Below are 23,865 nucleotides of genomic sequence, written 5' to 3'. Positions count from 1 at the left end.
CTGGAGAGATCTGAAAATGGCTGTGATAACGCTCCCCATCCAACTTGATGGAGCTTGAGAGGTCCTGCAAAGAAACTGCCCTATAGGTGTGCCAAGCTTGTAGCATAATACTCAAAGACTTGAGGCTGTACTTGGTGCCAAAGGTGCTTCAATAAAGTACTGTGCAAAGGCTGTGAATACTTACGTACATGTGATTTTTTTTTTCCGTTTTTTATTTTTAATAAGCGGAAAAGGGGCGGGGCTGAATAAGGTGAATATGGCTGATTGCATATACAGTTGAAGTCAGAAGTTTACATACACCTTAGCCAAATACATTTAAACAGGTTTTTCAAAATTCCTGACATTTAATCATAGAAAACATTCCCTGTGTTAGTTCAGTTAGGATAACTACTTTATTTTAAGAATGTGAAATGTCAGAATAATAGTAGAGAGAATTATATATTTCAGCTATTATTTATTTCATCACAATCTCAGTGGGTCAGAAGTTTACATACACATTGTTAGTATTTGGTAGCATTGCCTTTAAATTGTTTAACTTGGGTCAAATGTTTTGGGTAGCCTTCCACAAGTTTCTCCCAATAAGTTGCTGGAATTTTGGCCCATTCCTCCAGACAGAACTGGTGTAACTGAGTCAGGTTTGTAGTCCTCCTTGCTCACACAAGCTTCTTCAGTTCAGTTCAGTTGTGATGGCCACTCCAATACCTTGACTTTGTTGTCCTTGGGCCATTTTGCAACAACTTTGGAGGTATGCTTGGGGTCATTGTCCATTTGACCCATTTGCGACCAAGCTTTAATTTCATGGCTGATGTCTTGAGATTTTACTTCAATATATCCACATAAATTTCCTTCCTCATGATGCCATCTATTTTGTGAAGTGCACCAGTCCCTCCTGCAGCAAAGCACCCCTACAATATGATGCTGCCACCCCCATGCTTCACGGTTGGGATGGTGTTCTTCGGCTTGCAAGCCTCACCCTTTTTCCTCCAAACATAAGGATGGTCATTATGGCCAAAAAGTTCCATTTTTGTTTCATCAAACCAGAGGAAATTTCTCCAAAAAGTAAGATCTTTGTCCCCATGTGCACTTGCAAACTGTATTCTCGCTTTTTATGGCGGTTTTGAAGCATTGGCTTCTTCCTTGCTGAGCAGCCATTCAAGTTATGTCGATATAAGACTCATTTTACTGTGGATATAGATACTTGTCTACCTATTTCCTCCAGCATCTTCACAAGGTCCTTTGCTGTTTTTTTGGGATTGACCTGCATTTTTCACACAAAACTATGTTAATCTCTAGGAGACAGAATGCATCTCCTTCCTGAGCGGTATGATGGTGTGGTCCCATGGTGTTTATACTTGCATAACATTGTTTGTACAGATGAACGTGGTGCCTTCAGGCATTTGGAAATTGCTCCCAAGGACTTGTGGAGGTCCAAAAAATTTTTCTGAGGTCTTGGCTGATTTCTTTTGATTTTCCCATGATGACAAGCAAAGAGGCACTGAGTCTGAAGGTAGGCCTTAAATACATCCATAGGTACACCTCCAATTCGGTACACCTCCTAGCAGAAGCTAATTGGCTAATTGTATAAGGCTTGACATCATTTTCTGGAATTTTCCAAGCTGCTTAAAGGCACAGTTAACTTAGTGTATGTAAACTTCTGACCAGCTGGAATTGTGATATAGTCCATTAAAAGTGAAACAATCTGTCTGTAAACAATTGTTGGAAAATGTATTTGTGTCATGCACAAAGTAGATGTCCTAAACGACTTGCCAAAACTATAGTTTGCTAATATGAAATCTGTGGAGTGGTTAAAAAATTAGTTTTAATGACTTCAGCCTAAGTGTATGTAAACTTCTGACTTCAAGTGTAGTATATTGTAAGTGCATAGTGCATAGTATGTCATTTGGGACACAGCTAAGGTATTAGGTTGGTGAAACTGAAATCTGTCTAATTTGAACTGCTATCAGTCAAATAACTTTTTTGAACTGATAGAATATTGTTTACTATTGACCCCAACTGACTCAACCAGATAACTAGTTATTCTTCTATTATGTACTTAGTTTTTGTTTTGGTGTGTACATACTTTGTGCTTATTTCCCTGTGTATTTATGTATGTACAGTATTTGTGTATATATGTGTATACACACACAACAATTATTTCCGGTCCTCAAATCTGATTGGACGAGAGACATTCCATGAGTACTGATGGTCTCACACCATCAGCACTCTGATGCTTCACTGTGTATCACTCCGCTTGTGTTCATGCCATTCTAAACTAAAGTGTAAGAGCAGTGCAGATGTGTTAAAAGCTACCTGTCTCTTTACATTTAATTTTGTGACATTACATATTTTAGCCAGCAGGTGGTGGAAAAAGACAATTTTTGTGTGTAATATGAGCCAGTTGGTGACATGAAGTGAGTCAGCATCAGTCAATGTTTACATTCAACAGCACTCTGTGATCGCTTGTATTACTACTGCACTACTAAAGCTAGTAAATAGCTTTAAACGGCTTTAAACTAACATCTTCAACATTAAGGCTCATCACAGCTGAGAGACTCAACAGACTGATTAATTACACAAACTCAAGGTGCTTACCTCTTACCGGATTTTCCACATTGGAGAGAAAATACTGTTCAAAATGGCAGAGGAGATTGCGGTTTCTATAGTGAATGACTCTTGCGCACCAGCTACCGCGAACTAGGGAGGAATACACCTGCTTGGATGGCTATTTTTCCACTGCGAAAATAGGATGAATTTCACCAAAATGACATTATCTTCAGTAAGCTGACTAACAGACTACAGCATCATCAACAGGTGATCGGACAAGCTCCATCTGTCTCTCTCTCTCTCTCTCTCTCTCTCTCTCTCTCTCTCTCTGTCTCTCTCTCACACAAACACATCCTTGTTTCTCCAATAACATGTTAGAAACAGCCCAAGCCATGATACTAGTAGTTCTAAAGTGACGATTTTGAGAGGCTTGGAAGCATCTTTGGTTTGAACTGGCAACGGCAGATTATGATCCTTTGCGTAAGAAAGTAGTTCCATGCACAAATGCATTTTTTATGACCATACTCAGTTTTTCCTATTTTTTAAAAAATGTACTTGTTCATTGAACTGCTGTATAAAAGCAATATCACACTTGCAATCGTGCTAAATGGCCCTGTCTTTTTATTCAAATGTCAACAGATACAGAATTTTGAGCTTTGTTGTAATAAATGGTATTACATTTTAGAAACTGAACAAAACATAATATTATAACATAAAATGTTGGGGAAAAATAGATTACAAATATGATTATTAGTGTTTAGCAAGTTGTTAGGCCCAGTTTCATTTAGAAGGGGAAGAAGGGAACATTGGCAAGAGGAGAAAGATTAAAGACATAATAGATGGGCGAAAGGAAAAAAAATTGCCGAGATGGACGGAGAATCAGAGGAGATTTATGGAGAGATGATCTGACCTTGCGATGCTCCTGCAGGTTGATCGAGGATGAGCACTTCTTATTACAGATGGTGCATATCAACTTCCTGCGAGCACTCCCTACATACACACACACACACACACACACACACACACACACACACACATCATACATCACATGCAGCAGTAGCACACATGCTGATGGCATGAGGAGCTGCTAATGGTCATAATGCATCAGTTCAAACTGTGTTTCAAATAAACACCACAAAGTACTTCTGGTTTCAATCCAAGTTCAAATCGTACAATGGAAGTCTATGGGGCACAACATCCTGTAGGGTTATCATCCTTTTTGCAGATGAACTTCTGGTGATGTGTTACTGAAGTAATTCATGTAGAGTGGAGTTTGCTATATGTCAGCCGTTCTTGTGTCCTTACATTTATCAGGCAAAAGTTGTAATATTTGCACATACAAGGTTAGTAAATGATTGTGGCTACATTTTCGAAAAGTGTGCATTTTTAGCATTGCCACATTTACTTCCATTGTAAGTGCCTTACTGTAACCGCTATGTTTGCTTTGTTAAAAACAGAGCGACAAATTGAAATCGTTTTCTGTGGCAATGGACAGCATGCCACAGATGCAACAAAGCTTAACTTATTTAACCCAAAACATTCCTGAAATACAGGCAATCACTTAAAGAAAAGCAAAAAACAGTTATTTACAGAGGTGAAAGGTTAGCTAACTTGTATTTCATACAAAGCAGGAAGTGGATATCAGATTCCCCAATAACAGAGATCGGTTTCAATATCCTCAACACTACACTGATGTCTTAAACACTTTAAAGAGGCTCTATTCTGCACTTTTGCTTCCATTTTTTTCCTGAAGTTCACTTATGTTAGTCAAGGTTTCATGCAACAAAACAGACATTATTTATTCTTATGATAATTTTATCACCCTTAGTATTATACAGTCAAAAAAGCACTTAAAGGAATAGTTCACCCAAAAATGGAAATTCTCTCATCATTTACTCACCCGCATGCCATCCCAGATGTGTATGTCCTTCTTTCTTCTGCTGAACACAAATTAAGATTTTTAGAAGAATATTTAAGCACTGTAGGTCAGTACAATGCAAGTGAATGGGTTCCAAAATTTTGAAGCTCCAAAATCCACATAAGGGCAACATAAATGTACTCCAGATGACTCTGGTGGTTAAATCCATGTCTTCTGAGGAGATATGATAGGTGTGGGTGAGAAACAGATCAATATTTAAGTCCTCTTTCCTTCACTTTCACTTTCTCTTTCTTCTCTTTTTGGAGATTTACATTCTTCTTGCATATTGCCACTTACTGGGCAAGGAGGAGAATTTATGACAAAAAAAAATTACTTAAATATTGATCTGTTTCTCACCCACACCTATCATATCATGGATTTACCCATTGGAGTCGTATGGATTACTTTAATGCTCCCTTTATTTGAATTTTGGGGCACCCATTCACATGCATTGTATAGACCTACAGAAGTGAAATATTCTTCTAAAAAAATTAATTTGTGTTCTGCAGAAGAAAGAAAGTCATACACATCTGGGATGCCAGGAGGGCTAGTAAATCATGAGAGAATTTTCATTTTTGGGTAAACTATCCCTTTAAAGGCAGTAATTAAGTAATCCATATGAATCCAGTGGTTTCATCTTCAGAAGCAATACAATAGGTGTGGGTGAGAAACAGATCAATATTTGAGTCCTTTTTTACTATAAATTCTCCTGGCAATATGCATGAAGAATGCGAATCCCCAAAAACAAAAGAAAAATGTGGCAGTGAAATTGAAAGTGGAGATTTATAGTAAAAAAATACTTAAATATTGATCTGTTTCTCACTCACACTTATCAGATCACTTTTGAAGACATGGAATGAACCACTGGAGTCATATGGATTGCTTTTATGCTGCCTTTATGAGCCTTTTGGAGCTTCAAAGTTCTGGCCACCATTCACTTGCACTGAATGGACCTGCAGAGCTGAGATTTTTCTAAAAAATGAGTGCCACCTAGAGGTGATGTAGAAATATGTGTATGAACAGAAATGTTTTTCACATAGCACTTAAATAGACAAGTCAGAAATCAAATCAAAGCTCTGATTCTCAGAAATGTGACTGTATAGTTTATTTTGTCACCCTAACACCACAGTTTGAATAACAAAAGAATCACGAAGTGAAATGTGATCTCTGTAAGTGAAATATGATCTCTGTAAGACAACAAACAGGGTTCCCACTCTTTTCAAGGCACAATTTTCCAGGACATTTTATGCGCCCATCAAGTGTCACATTTAAGCAAAAACGCATGTGTCCATTTAAATCGAGCTTTTATTTTGCCTTTTCTCTGTTTTTTTAAAAAAAATTTATGGTAGTTTCTCACCTCTAGATAAGCAGTTTGATCCATGGCCCAGTGTGATTATTAATCCCCTTAAAGCTGTGATTTAATTAAATACATAGTCTGTATGTGCTGCACACTTCAGAGTGCTCTCTGTCATCTCACACACAAAAGAGTACACGTGATGATCATGATGAGGTGTCATTCATTTTGAAGCGTACATCACTTGCAGATTATTTATTTATTCAATTAAACCAGAGACTTTTTTTGTTTCACACTAGGACATATCACAATTTTAATTTGATTAATTGTGCATTCAAACATTCATTTTCGTCCAAATATGCCATATTCCATGACATTCTGCGTTTTATTGCTAATGCCATTTATATGACTAGATTCCGTGTTTTCCGCATACTACATGTGGTAACCGCGGTATAAGCTGACTTTGATCGTTGAATTATTGAAAATTAATTAACATCCCGAGGTATTAAGGCCGAATCACCATGCTACCAACCCAGTGTGAATTATTTTTATTTTTAAATCAGTGGTCCGACTGTGATCGTTGTCTAAAGTTTATAATCACAGGGATTCAAAGAGGCGAAAAAGTTGAGACAATCACTGATCCACGAACATGTTTTCTGGGGTTATTTTTTTTAAGAATAAGCTAAAAGCACCAACTTAAGCTATTTTAATGATTTGAGTATAGAAAATTATCTGCACAATTGTGCAGAATTAGCTGCAAAAACAAAGGGTTTTTGGTGTGGCTTGCTTCTGTTTCACAAATTTGTCAGTTTCATTAATTGATTAGTTTGGTGACCACTTCTGGAGATGCCACTAGGTCTTATGTGCTATGAGTGAGTCACTGAATCGTTCTGAGATGTTCACGACCAAAATCTGCCAAGATACTTTATATACATTATAAGAACAAAGAAGATCTATAGTTTTCCTTAAGTTTGTGAACTGCCAAGCATGACATTTCATCCAAAAAGACAATAATAGTCTAATAATATAAATGAGGATCAGTTACGTCTTTACCTTCTCCTTTATTCAAGTTTGCATGTCAAATCTACTGACTTCAGTAGAATGTTTTTTTTCTTTTCTTTTCTTTTTTCTCCCCTTTTCTCCCCAATTTGGAATGCCCAACTCCCAATGCACTCTAAGTCCTCGTGGTGGTGTATTGACTCAATCCGGGTGGCGGAGGACAAATCTCAGTTGCCTCCGCGTCTGAGACCGTCAATCCGCGCATCTTATCACGTGACTTGTTGAGCGCGTTACCGCAGAGACATAGTGTGTTTGGATGCTTCACGCTATTCTCCGCGGCATCCACGCACAACTCAACACGCACCCCACCGAGGGCGAACCACACATTATAGCGTCCAAGAGGAGGTTAACCCATGTGACTCTACCCTCCCTAGCAACCAGGCCAATTTGGTTGCTTAGGAGACCTGGCTGGAGTCACTCAGCACGCCCTGGATTCAAACTTGCGACTCCAGGCATGGTAGTCAGCGTCAATACTCGCTGAGCTACACAGGCCCCCCAGTAGAATGTTTAAGCATTATAGGAACAAAGAAGATCTACTGTATCATTTTACTACAGTATTTAAACTGCTGAGCTTGTCTTTTATCAGAAAAGACAACAATAATGGCCTAATAATAATAATTTTGAGTTTCAATAATGTTCTTTTGTCATTATAAAGCGCATTTCACATGAGTTGAGTCGAAACGTCAATGCTTCGCTCAACGGCAGTGTCAAGCGGCGCTTTGTCCTTCACATGATAAGTGTTGCAGAAAGTGTCACAGAGGGGTGAATTTACGAGCTTGACACACAAGAAAGTGGGAGGTGTGCACGATAAACATTGAAATCATGTATTTGAAAGAGAAAAAAAATGGCAATTGCTTTGATTGCAGAGAATAAAGAGGACTCGTTTATATTAGGTCTTAGCGTTTTTTTTTGTTTTGTTTTTTGGTGAATGTAATTACTGTAGTTCAATAACTGGGGTCTCTGGATACTCGGAAACGATAAGGTAATAATTAATTAAAATAAATTATGAGACATTCAATATCTCTTCATAAATTTGGACAGTTTTTCTAAACTTTAAAAAAAAATTATTGTAGCTTTGTCATCTCAAAGTCATCATTTGTGTGAGGCAAAAACGTGCATGAAAAACACTTTGGTGTGAAGTTGGAGCCGAGGTTGTGCTGACGTGTCATTTCATAGACTTCAATGTATTCAGCAACACTGACGCGAGTCATGTGACAACCTCTCAGTGTGTATAAACATCAGTCACTTTTACACATTAATAGCTCTTCTGCTCTTTTCTCTCTGTGATGAACAATTTAGACTCACATGCTGATGCTGAAGTAAACGAACAACATGCCCCTCTCATTCAGTCGGTCGGTACATGTACCAAGTCATTCAGTTTGTTTATGAATGAGAAGTTTCATGAGTGCCGCTGCTCACTGTGCACATGCTGCTGTAGCCAAGCACATGATTGGCCGTTATGTGTAAATCAGATGTTTATTGTAATTGTCATACTGCTATGTTGCTTGGAACTGCACCCAAGACTTTCACCCACTGTTGCACTTGTAGTATATGGTTGAGTGACAATAAAGGGATTTGATTTTGATTTGATTTGAGCTGTAACCATTCAAGCAATCTGCCTCAGTTGGACCGCGACTGCCAAGCACACGATTGGCCGCTGTTGTAATCAATCACGAAGGTGTAAGCGCCCTTAACCGTTGATGTTGTTTCACAATGCGCAGCCACCGGTAGTGACAAAACGATACGAATTTGTGTATTTGACTCCTATTCTGAGTCCCGATCGTTACCATGTTTTTGTATGTGTAACGAAAACCTTGCTACCAACACAGTCAAACTGTTTTATTACACTAAAATATTTTCGATGACAAATAATTATTTTCCAGGACATTTAGGTATTTTTCTCATTTTCCATGACTTTTCCATGACTGGAAAACTGCATTGCAAAATTCCAGGTTTTCCAGGACACTTGGGAACCCTGAACAAAGACAAACAGTGGGGAACATGTATGCGATCCGAAATTGACTGGATGTCTATGATGTGAGTGCTCAGCTGCGTTAGAGAATTTCAAATTCATATATTGAATATCATCAAAAGACTGAAAAATAATGAGATAAAAAAGTACATCAAACTCTTTTCATTTCAAAAGAGTAAGAACAATCCTGTTTTACATTATAATAGTCCTTTAAAGGTGCACTCAGTAATTTATTCCCCATTAAAAGTTTTACTTCTAAAGAAACTAATTGTAATTTTGAAACATATGTATAAAATCATGAGCACTCACATGAAATGAAGACTCCAATCATATCAGTAACCTTATAAAAGCTGTTTTATTCTACATGCGGCAGGGGCGCCCTCATGGGGGCTGCCATTTTAGAATCACATGACCAGCCAAATACTACTCACTTAATCTCAGGAACCATCTTATTATTGGACACTTTCATTCTTGGATTAAATTAATCATGGCTGATTGTGAACAGTGAATTTCTACAATGGCATCTATAACTGAACACTATTGATTTTGAATGATGCTTCAGCCACACCACTATGTGTCACTGTAAGTCCAAGATGACACAAACAAAAGGTTACTGAGTGCACCTTTAAACACTCTTACTATAGCAAAACACTCTCAGACACTCATGTAGCTATAAGCATTTTCACAAGCTTCATTCTGATGGATTCAGTCCCTGATATGACTGACTTGCATGTTGCCAAACTGTCCAATAACAATTAATGACAAAAATATTGCAAACATTCTGATATATGTTTTCAGCAGCGATTATGGGTCTTTGAGTAATTTTCTCAGATGTATGCGCTTCTGGCAGAGAGACAGGGGAGAGAGTGCTGAAAAGATGAGTGTAGCGAGAGAGAATGCGCTTAACGTTTATATGACAGACGGAGGAGATGAGAGCGGATCAGAAATGAACAGATTAATGAAGATGTTAAACAGCTGCTGATTAGATTCTCATTACTGAGCGGTAATTTCACACTAGCTTCAGCAGTGTGTGTGTGTGTGTGTGTCTGTGAATGTGTGTAACTAACCTGTGTGGACGTTGCCTTTGTGTTTCTTCAGGGCATCTTTACTCTTGAATCGTTTGCCACAGCTCTCAGCCTTACAAATGAACCGGCCATCTCCTTTACATGCCTCTTTATGCTGCTCAAAACTACAAATACACATAATTAGAGTTTAAAGGGATAGTCCAATTTTCATTTTTGGATGAACTATCCCTTTAATTGAGCATGACTGGTATTTTGATACTTTAGCAGGTGACAGCTCTGGTTTAATGTACCTGGACTCTGAAGAGAAGGTGCTGTGACACAGAGCACACTGATGAGCTTTTGAAGGGTCTCCTGATGAAGCCGAGCTCTCTGTACAGTGAAGAACACTACAAACAAACAACAATACATCAGCATTACTACACATGAAACACTAATGAACTGTGTATTATAAGTGTGTGTGTGTGCTACTGACTGGCGCTGCAGGGCCTGTTTGACAGGAAACTCTTTTCCACATGAACGGCATTTAAACTCTTTGTCTTCTGCACTTCCTCTGTGATGAAGACTCTGTAGATGTTCAGCTAACACGTCTTCACTTGGGAAACTGCTCTCACACAGCAGACATGGATAATCTTCCTTCTTAATCACCATCTCTACAGACACACATGCTTACTTTATGAACCAGTGGGACTGAGTTTTTCAATGGATACGAAGATATATTTATAATATGTAATAAAATATAATTATTTATTTGTATTATTATGTTTATAGTTTATTATAAAATGTAATGATATAGCAAATAACATAAACATTTTTTTTAAATATTTTAAAATAAGGAATGCACAATATATATCTCCGCACTGGGGTCCTCATCACCCTTTTAGGGTAATAATGGACTGACTGTCCATTATCCATTATATATTTAATACAAAAGTATACAGGTTTCAAATGCATTAAACAGTTCCCTATCTGTCACTCACTCGATGTTGTGTCGATGTAGTGACACTAGGGGTCACTCTTGGGAGCCCGAGACACCTCTGGTCTTTGATAAAAGGCCAATGAAAATTGGCGAGTGGTATTTGCATGCCACTCCCCCGGACATACGGGTATAAAAGGAGCTGGTATGCAACCACTCATTCAGATTTTCTCTTCGGAGCTGAACAGTCGATGTTTACTGAGCTGACTGTTCATTCACCTCTGCTGGATCTGACGGCGCATTTCAGCAGCTTCTCCCTCCTCTGCACTGGTGCACCGCAGAGAACGCCCCTGGGCACTTTGGCAGAAAAAAGGGAGTATATTTTCCTAAAAGAGTACATTTCTCTAAAAGAGCGGCACACACGGAACATCTTTTTAAAGATGCCTTTTCGTTTGTGTGTTATTCCTGGTTGTGGTCGTTACCTCTCAACTTCAGACGGTCACGATCGCTGTCTTTCGTGCCTGGGTGCGACCCACGCGGAGACAACGTTCGTGGATGGTTCATGTACTCACTGTGAGAACATGACCATGGCAACGTTGCGGTCGTGGCTTGCTTTCGTAAGAAAGCAAGCCATCCCAGCGGCTCCCTGTCTCAGTCCTTCTACCTACGGGTATGAGGCCAGCGCGGCTAGCACTGGAGGTGATTTGGGGACCCCAATGGGACCACCTCCAACGGGTATCCCCCCGCGGACCTCCCATTCCCCAGCATGCTCGTCTGCCCCGATCGGGCTTCCGGATGAGCATCGGAGAGCGGGCTTGTCCAGTCGGACGCAGAAGCCTCAGCTGGGCTCCCCCCTTCGGGGACGATTGCCCAGTAACAGGCTGATGCGGAAATGATGGACATGCTTTCCCGGGAGCGCCGCTCAAAGCAGCCACGCCCCGCTCCAGTGTCTTTCTTCCCGGAAGTGCATGAGGAGCTGACAAAATCGTGGGAGGCACCTTTTACTGCCCGACCCTGATTTCTCAGTTCCCCCTCCCTCACTACCCTCGATGGTGAGGTGGCCAGGGGCTATACGGCGATTCCCCCAGTGGATAAGGCGCTTGCGGTGCACCTATGCCCGCAGAGCGCCGCCACCTGCCGTGGACGCCCAAAACTTCCGTCCAAGCCCTGTAGGTTCACGTCGTCTCTGACGGCCAAAGCCTACAGTGCTGCTGGACAAGCCGCCTCTGCCCTGCACGCCATGGCTCTCCTGCAGGTCCACCAAGCCAAGGCGCTAAAAGAACTGCACGAGAGTAGTTCTGCCACAGATGCAGGAACTGCGCTCGGCGACCAACCTCGCTCTCTGGGCGACGAAGGTCACGGCACGGTCTCTCGAGGAGGCGATGTCCACATTAGTGGTCCAGGAGCGCCACCTTTGGCTCAACCTGGTCGAGATGGGTGAGGCCGACAAGACACGGTTCCTTGCTGCCCCTATCTCCCAGGCTGACCTATTCAGCGACACCGTCGAGGACTTTGCCCAGCAGTAGCAGCAGACGGAGGTTATCCGGCATATCCTGCCCCGGCATGGCTCAAGATCCCGCACCCCGCCTTCTCGCCACCAAGGGCGTCCACCTGCGGTGACTGCACCGGCTCCGCCGCAGCCCGCCCCTTCGGCCCGGCCCCGGCGTGGAGCCAACCGCAGGAAGCAGACACCACCCGTCTCACAGCCGGCCGTCAAGAACCCACGAAAGGCTTCAAATTGCCCCTGAGATGGGCGACCCAGGGTCGACAAAACCCACTGCTTTGGAGCTGGTATGAAGACCACTCCATCCCCCGGTGGAGGGCCGGGAGGAGAATCTTTTGTTGCCTTTTCATTTGATTTCGCCGCATGCCCAAGTGGCTGTGGTACCCAACAGTTCAGCAAAAGAGCGGTTTCCTCGTTCCCTGGATCGGTGTGCAGGGCCGTCATCACGACCACCTTTTAACCCTTGCAGGATTGGCGGTCCAGCGGTGGTCTCCCCGCCCCTGCGTGCCCACTGTGGCACAGATCCGCCCCCGGTTTGTGAGGACAGGCCTCTTCCTCCCCCATCCTAGGCTGTTTCAGGGGTGGTCACAAGGAGCCAGGTAAGTGCTTCGATGTCCCTAAACTCAGCACGGCCACGACATGGTGTGGCACCTCGAGCTCCGCCCCGCCACGAGGCCCCACCTGCCGGTACGTCTGACGAGGTAGTCCCTTTGGTCCCCCTCGCACGGAGCATGGATGCGTGGCTTGTGCTTCCAATCCGTCACGATGGCTGATCCGGACCGTCTGACTCGGCTACGCGATTCAGTTCGCCAGGCGTCCGCCCAGGTTCAACGGTATCCACTTCACCTTGGTGAAGGACGAAAACGCTGCTGCCTTGCGGTGGAGATCGCCACCCTCCTACGTATTGGTGTGATAGAACCTGTCCCTCCGGCCGAGATGAAGAAGGGGTTTTACAGCCCCTACTTCATTGTACTGAAAAAAGGCGGTGGGTTGCAGCCAATCTTGGACCTGAGAGTACTGAACCGGGCTTTACACAGACTCCCGTGCAAGATGCTGACGCAATAAAACATTCAGGTGAGCGTCAGGCATCAAGATTGGTTCGCGGCGGTAGACCTGAAGGACACGTACTTTCACGTCTCGATTCTACCTCGACACAGACCCTTCCTGCGGTTTGCATTCGAGGGTCAGGCATATCAGTACAAGGTCCTCCCTTTCAGTCTGTCTTTGTCCCCTCGTATCTTCACGAAGGTCGCAGAGGCAGCTCTTGCCCCATTAAGGCAGGTGGGCATTCGCAGTCTCCACTATCTCGATGACTGGCTAATCCTAGCTCACTCTCGGGACATGTTGTGTGCACACAGGGACTTGGTGCTCTCGCACCTCAGCCGATTAGGGCTTCGGGTTAACTGCGAAAAGAGCAAGCTCCTCCCGGTTCAGAGCATCTCTTTTCTCAGTCTGGAGTTGGACTCAGTCTCATTGACAGCGCGCCTCACGAACGAGCGTGCACAGTCAGTGCTGGCCTGTTTGAAGGCGTTCAAACAGAAAACAGCGAACACTGAAAACACTGAAACTCTTTCAGAGGCTCCTGGGGCATATGGCATCCTCAGCGGTGGCCACCCCGCTCGGGTTGATGCATATGAGACCGCTTCAGCACTGCCTTCAGACTCGAGTCCCGAGATGGGCATGGCGCCGTGGGACACATCGCGTGGTCATCACGGTGGTCTGTCACCGCCTCTTCAGCCCTTGGACTGACCTCACGTCTCTACGGGCAGACGTTCCCTTAGAGCAGGTCTCCAGGAAAGTCGTGGTCAAGACAGATGCCTCCAAATCGGGCTGGGGCACTGTTTGCAATGGGCATTGCGTTCATAAGCCGGCGGCTGCGTTGGCACATCAACTGCCTCGAGTTGCTGGCAATTCTGCTCATCCTGCGGAGGTTCCGGCAGTTGATCCAGGGCAAGCACGTGTTAGTTCGGACAGACAACACGGCAACGGTAGCATATGTCAACCGCCAAGGTGGTCTGCGCTCTCTTTGTATGTCACAACTTGCCCGCCGTCTTCTCCTCTGGAGTGAGCAGCACCTCAAGTCGCTGCGAGCCACTCACATCCTGGGCGACCTCAACACTGCAGCGGACGCGCTGTCACGGCAGGTTACCCTCAGGGGAGAGTGGAGACTACACCCTCAGGTGGTCCAGCTGATCTGGAGTTGATTTGGACAGGCACAGGTAGACCTGTTCGCCTCCCAAGAATCTTCCCATTGCCCGCTGGTATGCCCTGACCAAGGCACCTCTCAGTATAGACACGCTGGCACACAGCTGGCCCCCTGGCCTGCATAAATATATGTTTCCCCCAGTGAGCCTACTTGCACAGGCTCTGTGCAAGGTCAGGGAGGACGAGGAGCAGGTCGTCCTGGTAGCACCCTACTGGCCCACCCAGACGTGGTTCTCGGACCACACGCTCCTCGCGACAGACCCCCCCCCCACCCCCCCGGCGAATTCCCCTGAGGAAGGACCTTCTTTCTCAGGGACGGGGCACCATCTGGCACCCATGACCAGACCTCTGGAATCTACATGTCTGGCCCCTGGACGGGACACGGAAGACCACCAGCGGTGGTAGACACAATCACTCAGGCTAGGGTCCCCTCTACGAGGTGCCTGTATGCCTTTAAGTGGCGTCTGTTCACTAAGTGGTGTTCTTCCCGACGGGAAGACCCCAGAGATGTGCAGTCGGATCGGTGCTTTCCTTCCTGCAAGAGAGGTTGGAAGGGCGGCTGTCCCCTTCCACCTAGAAAGTGTAAGCTGCCGCTATAGCAGCACACCACAACACAGTGGACGGTAAGTCCTTAGGGAAGCACGACCTGATCATCAGGTTCCTGAGAGGCACCAGAAGGCTGAACCCCTCCAGACCGTGCCTCGTTCCCTCATGGGACCTCTCTGTAGTTCTTCAGGGTCTACAGAGAGCTCCCTTTGAGCCTTTGCAGCCAGCTGAGCTTAAGGCACTCTCCTTGAAGACTGCCCTCCTGACTACGCTCACTTCCATCAAGAGGGTAGGAGACCTGCAAGCATTCTCTGTCAGCGAAACATGCCTGGAGTTCGGTCCGGGCTACTCTCATGTGATCTTGAGACCCCGACCGGGCTATGTGCCCAAGGTTCCCACGACCCCTTTTAGGGACCAGGTGGTGAACCTGCGAGTGCTGCCCCAGGAGGAGGCAGACCCAGCTCTGTCGTTGCTATGTCCGGTGCGCACTTTACGCATCTATTTGGATCGCACACAGAGCTTTAGGATCTCTGAGCAGCTCTGTCTGCTTTGGTGCACAGCAGAAAGGAAACGCTGTCTCCAAGCAGAGGATCGCCCACTGGCTCATTGACACCATAGCTATGGCATATCATGCCCAGGACGTGCCGCCCCAGGTAGGGCTACGAGCCCATTATACCAGGGGTATAGCGGCCTCCTGGGCCCTGGCCAGAGGTGCCTCTCTAACAGACATTTGCAGAGCAGCAGGCTGGGCAACACCCAACACCTTTGCGAGGTTCTACAACCTCTGGGTGGAACCGGTTTCATCCCGGGTAGTGGCACACAATACAAGCGGATAAGCCCGGGATAGCCGGCCGGGTGTATCGCATGCACATAGCGCCTTTCCCCTCCTCTGTGCTGAAGACGTGCGCCATTAACTCCCAGTAGTGTTCACAAACTATGTTCCCTGGTTGACTTCCTCCGAGCCCTGTGGCAGTTGAGTTTTCAGAGAGACTCGCTGCCGGCCCAGTACACGTGCTAACTAAAAGCACTGTTCTGGGGTAGGTGCTCCGCATGTGGCAGTTCCCTATAGGCAACCCCATGCGATGTATATCTTCCGCTAATTTGTTTCCCTGTTGGCAAACTGCATCTTCCTTGGGCAGAGGCCCCTCTGCCACAGTCTCCATGTTTGTAGTAACTCCTCCCCCATTGGGTAGGACCTACCATGAGACTTCTCCGCATGACATACTTCCGACATAGTTCAGCAAGGCCATGTGACGTATTTTCCACTTAAATATCCCCCTCTCTCTGGGCGAGGTGTGGTCTCCGTGGTGTCCTCCCCTTGGGAGGGACACCCCCCCGACTAGACCTGGTTGGCCCAGTCGGATATTCCCTTTTTTTTAGGGAGTGGAAAAAAAAGAAGGGGAAAAGAGGCCATGACTGGGCTAGCCTGTCTCTATCTTTTGGGTAGTCGACTTGTCCCCAAAGGGCCGTTCAACACTCATAACTATGTTGGGGGAGGTTACGTGTCAGCCTGGTGTGCTGGCTACGAGGCACATAGTGGTCTGCCCTTCACACACTGCCAGTTCATGTAACACAGTTCAGCCAGTTGCGGCGTTTTGTATAGTGAACCCTAGTGTCACTACATCGACACAACGTCGAGTGAGTGACAGATAGGGAACGCCATGGTTACTTGTGTAACCTCCATTCCCTGATGGAGGGAACGAGACGTTGTGTCCCTCCTGCCACAACGCTGAACTACCCGTTGAAATGGCCGGACCTTATATCGGCTCCTCAGCATAAAACCTGACTGAGTGGTTGCATACCAGCTCCTTTTATACCCGTATGTCCGGGGGAGTGGCATGCAAATATCACTCGCCAATTTTCATTAGCCTTTTATCAAAGACCAGAGGTGTCTCAGGCTCCCAAGAGTGACCCCTAGTGTCACTACATCGACAGAACGTCTTGTTCCCTCCATCAGTGAACGGAGGTTACACAAGTAACCATGACGTTTTCCATCTTTGCTTTTGTACATTATAACATTTCAATATAGATTTTACTTGAATTTGTAGATTATATGTAGATAAACAGTAGAGATTTAAAATATCTGTAATCATTTTGGTTATTAGACATAACAAATTAAAAAAAGAATCATTATTCGTCTTAGCCAGAATTTCTATATCCTTTCATCCCTATTGAAAACAGAAAATGTCAACAAGATTTTCTGAAGAAAATGTGAGTAGTGCTTGTCAGGGCAAATCTTGCCTCCTCTATGCTAGAGTGTTGTCTAGGGTCCTTCTTTAATGTAAGCCTATGGGATTTTGTTATCATCCAGCTTTTCACTTAGAATAGTAACAATAACACACTGCATGATTTTAGGTATCATTCATCTGCATGACACTAACGGCATGGGGCAAGTTTCACACTGATGCTTACAACTGGTGTCCATAATAAGTGCCTGCTAAACTAAAAAAAATTAATACTCGTGGTTAAAGGTTTGTATAAGCAAATAATATAATAATAATAATAACAGCACAACAATTCTCGTACAGGAAAAAAACTTTAGAAGAGAACACTGCACACACACACACAAACAAACACACACACGCACATACACACCTGTTTCTGTGCTGAGGTGTTTGGCATCTTTATTGTTCTCATTTTCATCTTTGATGTTCTCATCTTCCTCATCGTCCTCCTCTTCCTCTTCCATGTCACTGTCCAGATAACCAATCAGAAGCTCTGTATCTGTCTCAATGTCATCCACAGCCAAATAGAAGATGTTCTCTCCGTCCTGTTGAAACAAACACAGTCAGCTAACAGGAGTTAGTGTCCCTGTCTTTTGACTCTTTAATAGGGATACAGTGCTGGGTTGTAATGGACTACATGTAATGTGGATAACATAATCAGATTACAAAAATCAAGTTAGATTGCATTTTTAAATGTTTGTAATATGATTACAGTTATTATTTTAGGATTACAAACACATAGATTGCATTACCTATCAGTCTTGATTCAAAAATTAAATGATAATTTCAACATGCAATCCTTAAAATGTGCGATCCCATGTCCACATGTGTGGATGTTGTATTTTGGCTTTGTTATATCCAACGCAAAATTTAAATTAATTTAAACCGACTGAATACTGTTCACAACACTCTCCACAGTCATTTAAGGGTTAAACCTCTGGCGCACTGTTGTCACGTGATACAACAGCATGACACCTATTTCTGTGAAGCGCACTCCTACGGGTGCAAAGCCAAAAAAAGTGCCTCAAGTAAGAAACCTCTTTAAGATTTTATATTAAAACCTGTTTGGTTGTAAAGAGTAGTGTCTCTAATTTTGTTAGATATGCCACTTACATTTTTTTTTTTAATTTTTAGCATGTCAGCACGCTGATAAACATGATGTCCACATACGTGGATTTTGGGACATTATACCCTCAAAAGCTGAAAAAAAGGGGGCCTGGGTAGCTCAGTGAGTAAAGACGATGACTACCACCCCTGGAGTTCGCGAGTTTGAATCCAGGGCGTGCTGAGTGACTCCAGCCAGGTCTCCTAAGCAACCAAATTGGCCCAGTTGCTAGGGAGGGTAGATTATTTTTAATAACTTTCAACATTAACACATCTGTGGGTAATTTTGCTTCATTTTAATACACATTTGGTTATATTTTATTTTGATATCTCTGTACAATATGGTTTTATTCATTAACGTTAGTAAATGCATTCCTATATATTTAATGTGCATTTTCACATTGAGAATAAATGTATTCATCCAAAAGATTTAAAAATTTTGCTTTCAGAGGCTTTATATCGAGTTAGGATGAAAATAAGGTGCATTTCGAACTGTTCTTAGACCAGTGCAGACAGAAAGCACACTGGAGGTTAATTCATTCACTAAACAGGCAGCAAGGGAGCAAGTCTGGGACATCCTATTGCTTTCTATGCAGCTAAGTGCATTCACACCTAAAATCTGACCAAAAGTTCAGTTTCAGGCTGCAGATGATGTTTGGACCACTCAACATGTTTGGCAGACATGGAACAATGGTAATCAGTACATAGATTCACAATTTTATAATGCTAAATTTTATTTTAACATGGTTGGCTTTCTATAGCTTAGTATTATTTAAAATTTCAGTTTTAGGAAAACTATTTGCTCTTGCATTTTTTATTGTTGTTGTTTTGTTTTGTTTTTTTTGTTTTTTGCATGTTTATTAGGTGCTACTAGTTACAAATCAAAAAGGGAAATGGAAAATGCACACAGCAGTCACGCTCAGGTCTCAGGAGGTTAAATCAAATTCAAAAGTCATCCAAAAATGATCAGATTAGATTACCTAACAAGTGTAATATAAAAAATGATGTTACTGATTATTAAGTAATTTTTCATCAGTACCAGATTACACTTAAAAACTAATCTACCCAACACTGATGATATATCAGTCATATTCTGTGTTTATGTCAGGCTTCAAAAGTATTAAACAGCTTTGATACCTGATATCAGCCATCAAATCGGGTATTGTCCAAAATTTCTAGGGATGCACCGATCGACCGGCCACCAATCTAAATCAGCCGATCTTCGTCTTAAGTCTGTGATCGGCGATCGGCCGATCGTGCCTAGAATCAGGGCCGATATTTTTTGCAGCACACAAGGAATCACACTTACACTGCTACTCTAATGAATGAGCGCTTGCTTACCCCTTGATGCATGACAGTGTGGCCTCTGGAGGGTGAATTGTTGGCAATTCTAAGTATTCACGAATTTAAACTTTCAGACATGATGTTATTCAGATGACTATGCAAGTTTGTTTTTAAAAATGTGTAAGAATTACATGTGTGTGAATATTACGTTGCCCTTTTCTAGAGTCATTATGGTAGTTATTCTGACTCATTGCACAGTGAAAGGATAAAGAGACTGCTAACGGGTAAAAAAACGAATTAAACAACAAATAAACATGCAAATACAAATCTGCGTACACGTGATGTAGCATGAGTCGTGACAATCAGATGTTGTGTGGAGTGATAGATACTGTTTGAGTGATCATGAGTGCTTTTAGCTTTACTCTCTTTAACATGAGCGCTCTCTGTGTCAATCAAATATGCGGCTCTCCAGGTGCTCTCAATATCTCATCATCAGTCACTCATCCCAGCGCTATTTTGTGAGGATCCCAATTTAAATCAGATTAATGTTGGTCACATTACCACTAATTACAGACATTACAGATTAACCATAATGGCACCACGTCTTCACACATTTGCTTAATAATTAGTGAGGTGTTCCAACAAGATGCCAAAGACAGTAAACAAATCCTAAATATTAATGATTTCTCACTGGAGCAGTTTTTTTGAACGTATCTCTGCTGTGTGTGATGCTCTCATGGTTTTTACTGCATACCAGTATGTCACAAAGACCTATAATATTGGCAACAGAACTGTTAATAACTGTTCTCAATACAAATAAATGTTAGCAATTCACAATTAATGTAATTCTGGTAACTTAATAAAAAGGTTTCATTTCTTTAACCTTAGTTAATGCATAAGGGATCATGAACAAACAATGAGCAATGTATTTTTACAGCCTTTATTAATTATAATGTTAGTTAATAAAATTACAATTGTTCAATGTTAGTTCATGTTAGTTCATAGCGCATTAACTAATACGTTAATACAACTTTTGATTTTAAAAATGTATTAGTATAAGTTGTAACAAATATTCAGTTCATTAGTTCATGTTAACTACAGTAATGTTGTTAAATAATGTTAACAAATGGAAATTTTTTGTAAAGTATTACCGTAATTTTACTGTATGGGGCAGAAACATACGTATAATTGCAGCATATAACTTGCAAAAGTGTATCAAAGGGCACTTTAAAAAAATCGGTATCGGCTGATCTTAGTGTTGCAAAATTGGAGACTGGTATCGGCCTTAAATTTCCTGATCGGTGCACCACTAAAAATGTCTTTATAAGAAGGTTTCCCGCACCTTTCGATCTGATTAATTTCCATTATTTTTCCAGTTGTTCAAAGTTACTGGATGAGGATTTAAAAAAAATCATTTTATAGAAATTTCTTTGTAGTTAATAGATTTAAATGATCGTACTTGTACTACTTATGTGCCCACAAATTTCCGAGACTTTTAAGATTGTATTAATTTCCCTGACTGTTCCAGGGCTTTATATGGCATTTTCAGGTTTTTCTTCACCTTAGGAAATAAGCATTAGTTCATACCAAATCTTCATTCACTATTAGCAGCTAACAAGTTTGGCTGATTCATTTTCAATAAATCCTACTGCTATACAAAATATGTGCTTAGATAACACCAGCGTCAACTGTTTAATGTGAAATCGTAAAACATGAGTTTAAATTTGAGTTAAATATCTTATCATTAAGGGAATTAATTGAATTGTATGTTGAAAAGCCTCCAGGTGTCAGCTGACACTGAACAGACAACAAAACACAAGAGCCGCTGGGAGCTGCAATCAAACATTCACACGAGGGGAAACATAAGATCAGCAGGGCTTCCTGATTAAGGTCAAAGGTCAAACACTTGGACCCCTGAATAATGGCTTTATCAGACCTGTATTTCCTAAAAGGTCAAGCAGAAATAAGCACATTTGCTCCACATTATGTTGAAAATACAGTCACAGATTTATCCACAGGCAGATGGGGATAGAAGTGGCGTGTGTGAAGAAACGCAGAGTCTGTTCTCTTGATTTTGCTGTTATGATCATCAGATCGTCAACAGCTCATGCACTCGACTTCTTCAGAGCTCACTGTTTATACAGGGTTGGTGGACATATTCCATGCTTAAACAATTCTTGTCCCTGCTAAAGTCAGAATGAATTTAACTTAAACATAGCATGAAATAAAAATTCACCCTATTTACTTTTTAAACATAAGTTTCTGGTCACTTTGTCTTCGATTCATCTGTGCACTTTATTCCAGATAAAAAAAAAATAGTCTTTGCAACATTTAATCAAAATGTAATAACTTGTTCCGATTCTGAAACAACTTTACTTTTAGGTGACATCAAAAATGCCTCTTACTTCTTCCACCCCTCCATTCTGGTATGGAACACACACTTTTCACAATCCAATCAATTCCCAATGAATAAAAGTCCTGCCCTACATTTTTTCTTGTTACTGACCCTGTTTCACTTGGAAATATATCACAATTTGGAAGTAAAAATGGCTTGTGATTAAGATTCCCATGTGAGAGGCAGGTTTGTGAATGCTCACATGTAAGTGTGCATTTTATTTTTGTCTAAGGCTCATTACACTTCTCTTATCTCTTCACCCTTTGTTGTTTTCAGATCTCTGAAACTGCACATGCACATCATCACAGCAAGACATAACAAACGACTCACTTCATACACCTCTCTCATTACATCTGCTGTCTACATTTGTTTCAAAGCTTTATGAAAAGCTGTTGACTATCACATACTATGTATGTAGGCGTTTTGACCAAAATCTTATATCATGGTAAGAGTAACTTTATTTCATGGTACCAATATATAATTATTTATTTATTATTTTAGCTCTAAATTCAATCCAAAAATATTTTTAAAATTACATAACCATATAGTAATGCCTGTTTTTTTATACAAATGAAAGGCACTCATCTCATTTGATTATAATGTTGGCTTCACAAATACTGTTATTCTACAGACATGATTTAAGGTTTAAGAATCCAAATGGAAGACTGCTACAGTTGAAGTCAGAAGTTTACATACACCTTAGCCAAATACATTTAAACACATTTTACACATTTAAACAAAGAGTGAGGCTTGCAAGCTGAAGATCACCACCCCAACCGTGAAGCATGGGGGTGGCAGCATCATGTTGTGGGGGTGCTTTGCTACAGGAGGGACTGGTGCACTTAAATAGATAGCATCATGTGAAGGAAAATGATGTGGATATATTGAAGCAACATCTCAAAACATCAGCCAGAGCATGTTGCAAATGGGTCTTCCAAATGGACAATGACCCCAAGCATACCTCCAAAGTTGTGGCAAAATGGCTTAAGGACAACAAAGTCAAGGTATTGGAGTGACCATCACAAAGCCCTGACCTCAATCCCATAGAAAATTTGTGGGCAGAACTGAAAAAGCGTGCGCGTGCAAGGAGGCCTACAAACCTGACTCAGTTACACCAGTTCTGTCTGGAGAAATGGGCCAAAATTCCAGCAACTTATTGTGAGAAGCTTGTGAAAGGCTACCCAAAATGTTTGACCCAAGTTAAACAATTTATAGTCAATGCTACCAAATACTAACCAATGGCACTTTTCCACTGCACGTTACGGTTCGACTCGACACAACTCTACTCACTTTACTTTTCTGAGCTTGCTTTTCCACTGCAGTTTAGTGCCGCCTCAACGTGGGTTGGATTATAGGCTGATCGTCATAGTTGCGCCGACTCTACTGCCGTGACATCATCTTAAACACGACACAAACGATACTGACCATAAACAATAACCCGACCGCTAGCTGTTAGCTACTAGCTCATTGTGCTGCATAAAGCAGTTGTTGCATGGTGATTTTACACAAGTGTAACCGTTAAAATGGCCTGGTTGTTTTAGAAGCAAGCTTTCCAGTAGATGGTCAACTAAATAAAGTGAAGCTCTCAAGCAGAATATAGAGTTAACGTACCATCAACCGTGCACTCTCCCTCCCATTGCTCTCCGGTCTATTGCCATAGATAGCATCCATTTGGTCGAACCACTTCCACTATCTTCTGTTTGAACCACTCCAGCTGTTTTGGTCCTTGATGGTTCTGTAGTCACTTTTAAGTTTTTTTAACTTTTCCCTACACTGTTGGTAGGTCCGGTGGTAGCCGTATGCGGCCAAAAGCTTAGACACTTCCTGAAAGACTTTTTCGTTTCGCATCGTTTCGTTCGTCACTAACGAGAGGAACG

The 23,865-nt window shown here is 42.3% G+C and overlaps 1 protein-coding gene across 1 annotated transcript in view; it reads right to left on the bottom strand.

The window, feature by feature from the left end:
- The window catches only part of LOC127418903 (PR domain zinc finger protein 5-like), a 136,274-nt gene that overhangs the window by 88,033 nt on the left and 24,376 nt on the right, over window positions 1-23,865 (bottom strand). The window contains exons 4-8 of the mRNA XM_051659805.1: window positions 17,576-17,750; window positions 10,285-10,462; window positions 10,103-10,198; window positions 9,855-9,976; window positions 3,455-3,534 (exon numbers count right to left, since the gene is read on the bottom strand). Of these exons, the coding sequence (XP_051515765.1) occupies window positions 3,455-3,534; window positions 9,855-9,976; window positions 10,103-10,198; window positions 10,285-10,462; window positions 17,576-17,750 (651 nt within the window). The remainder of the gene's footprint in view (window positions 1-3,454; window positions 3,535-9,854; window positions 9,977-10,102; window positions 10,199-10,284; window positions 10,463-17,575; window positions 17,751-23,865) is intronic.

This window comes from Myxocyprinus asiaticus, chromosome 28, assembly GCF_019703515.2.
Source record: "Myxocyprinus asiaticus isolate MX2 ecotype Aquarium Trade chromosome 28, UBuf_Myxa_2, whole genome shotgun sequence".
Classification (NCBI taxonomy): domain Eukaryota; kingdom Metazoa; phylum Chordata; class Actinopteri; order Cypriniformes; family Catostomidae; genus Myxocyprinus; species Myxocyprinus asiaticus.
This window is presented reverse-complemented; position numbering and strand designations above follow the sequence as displayed.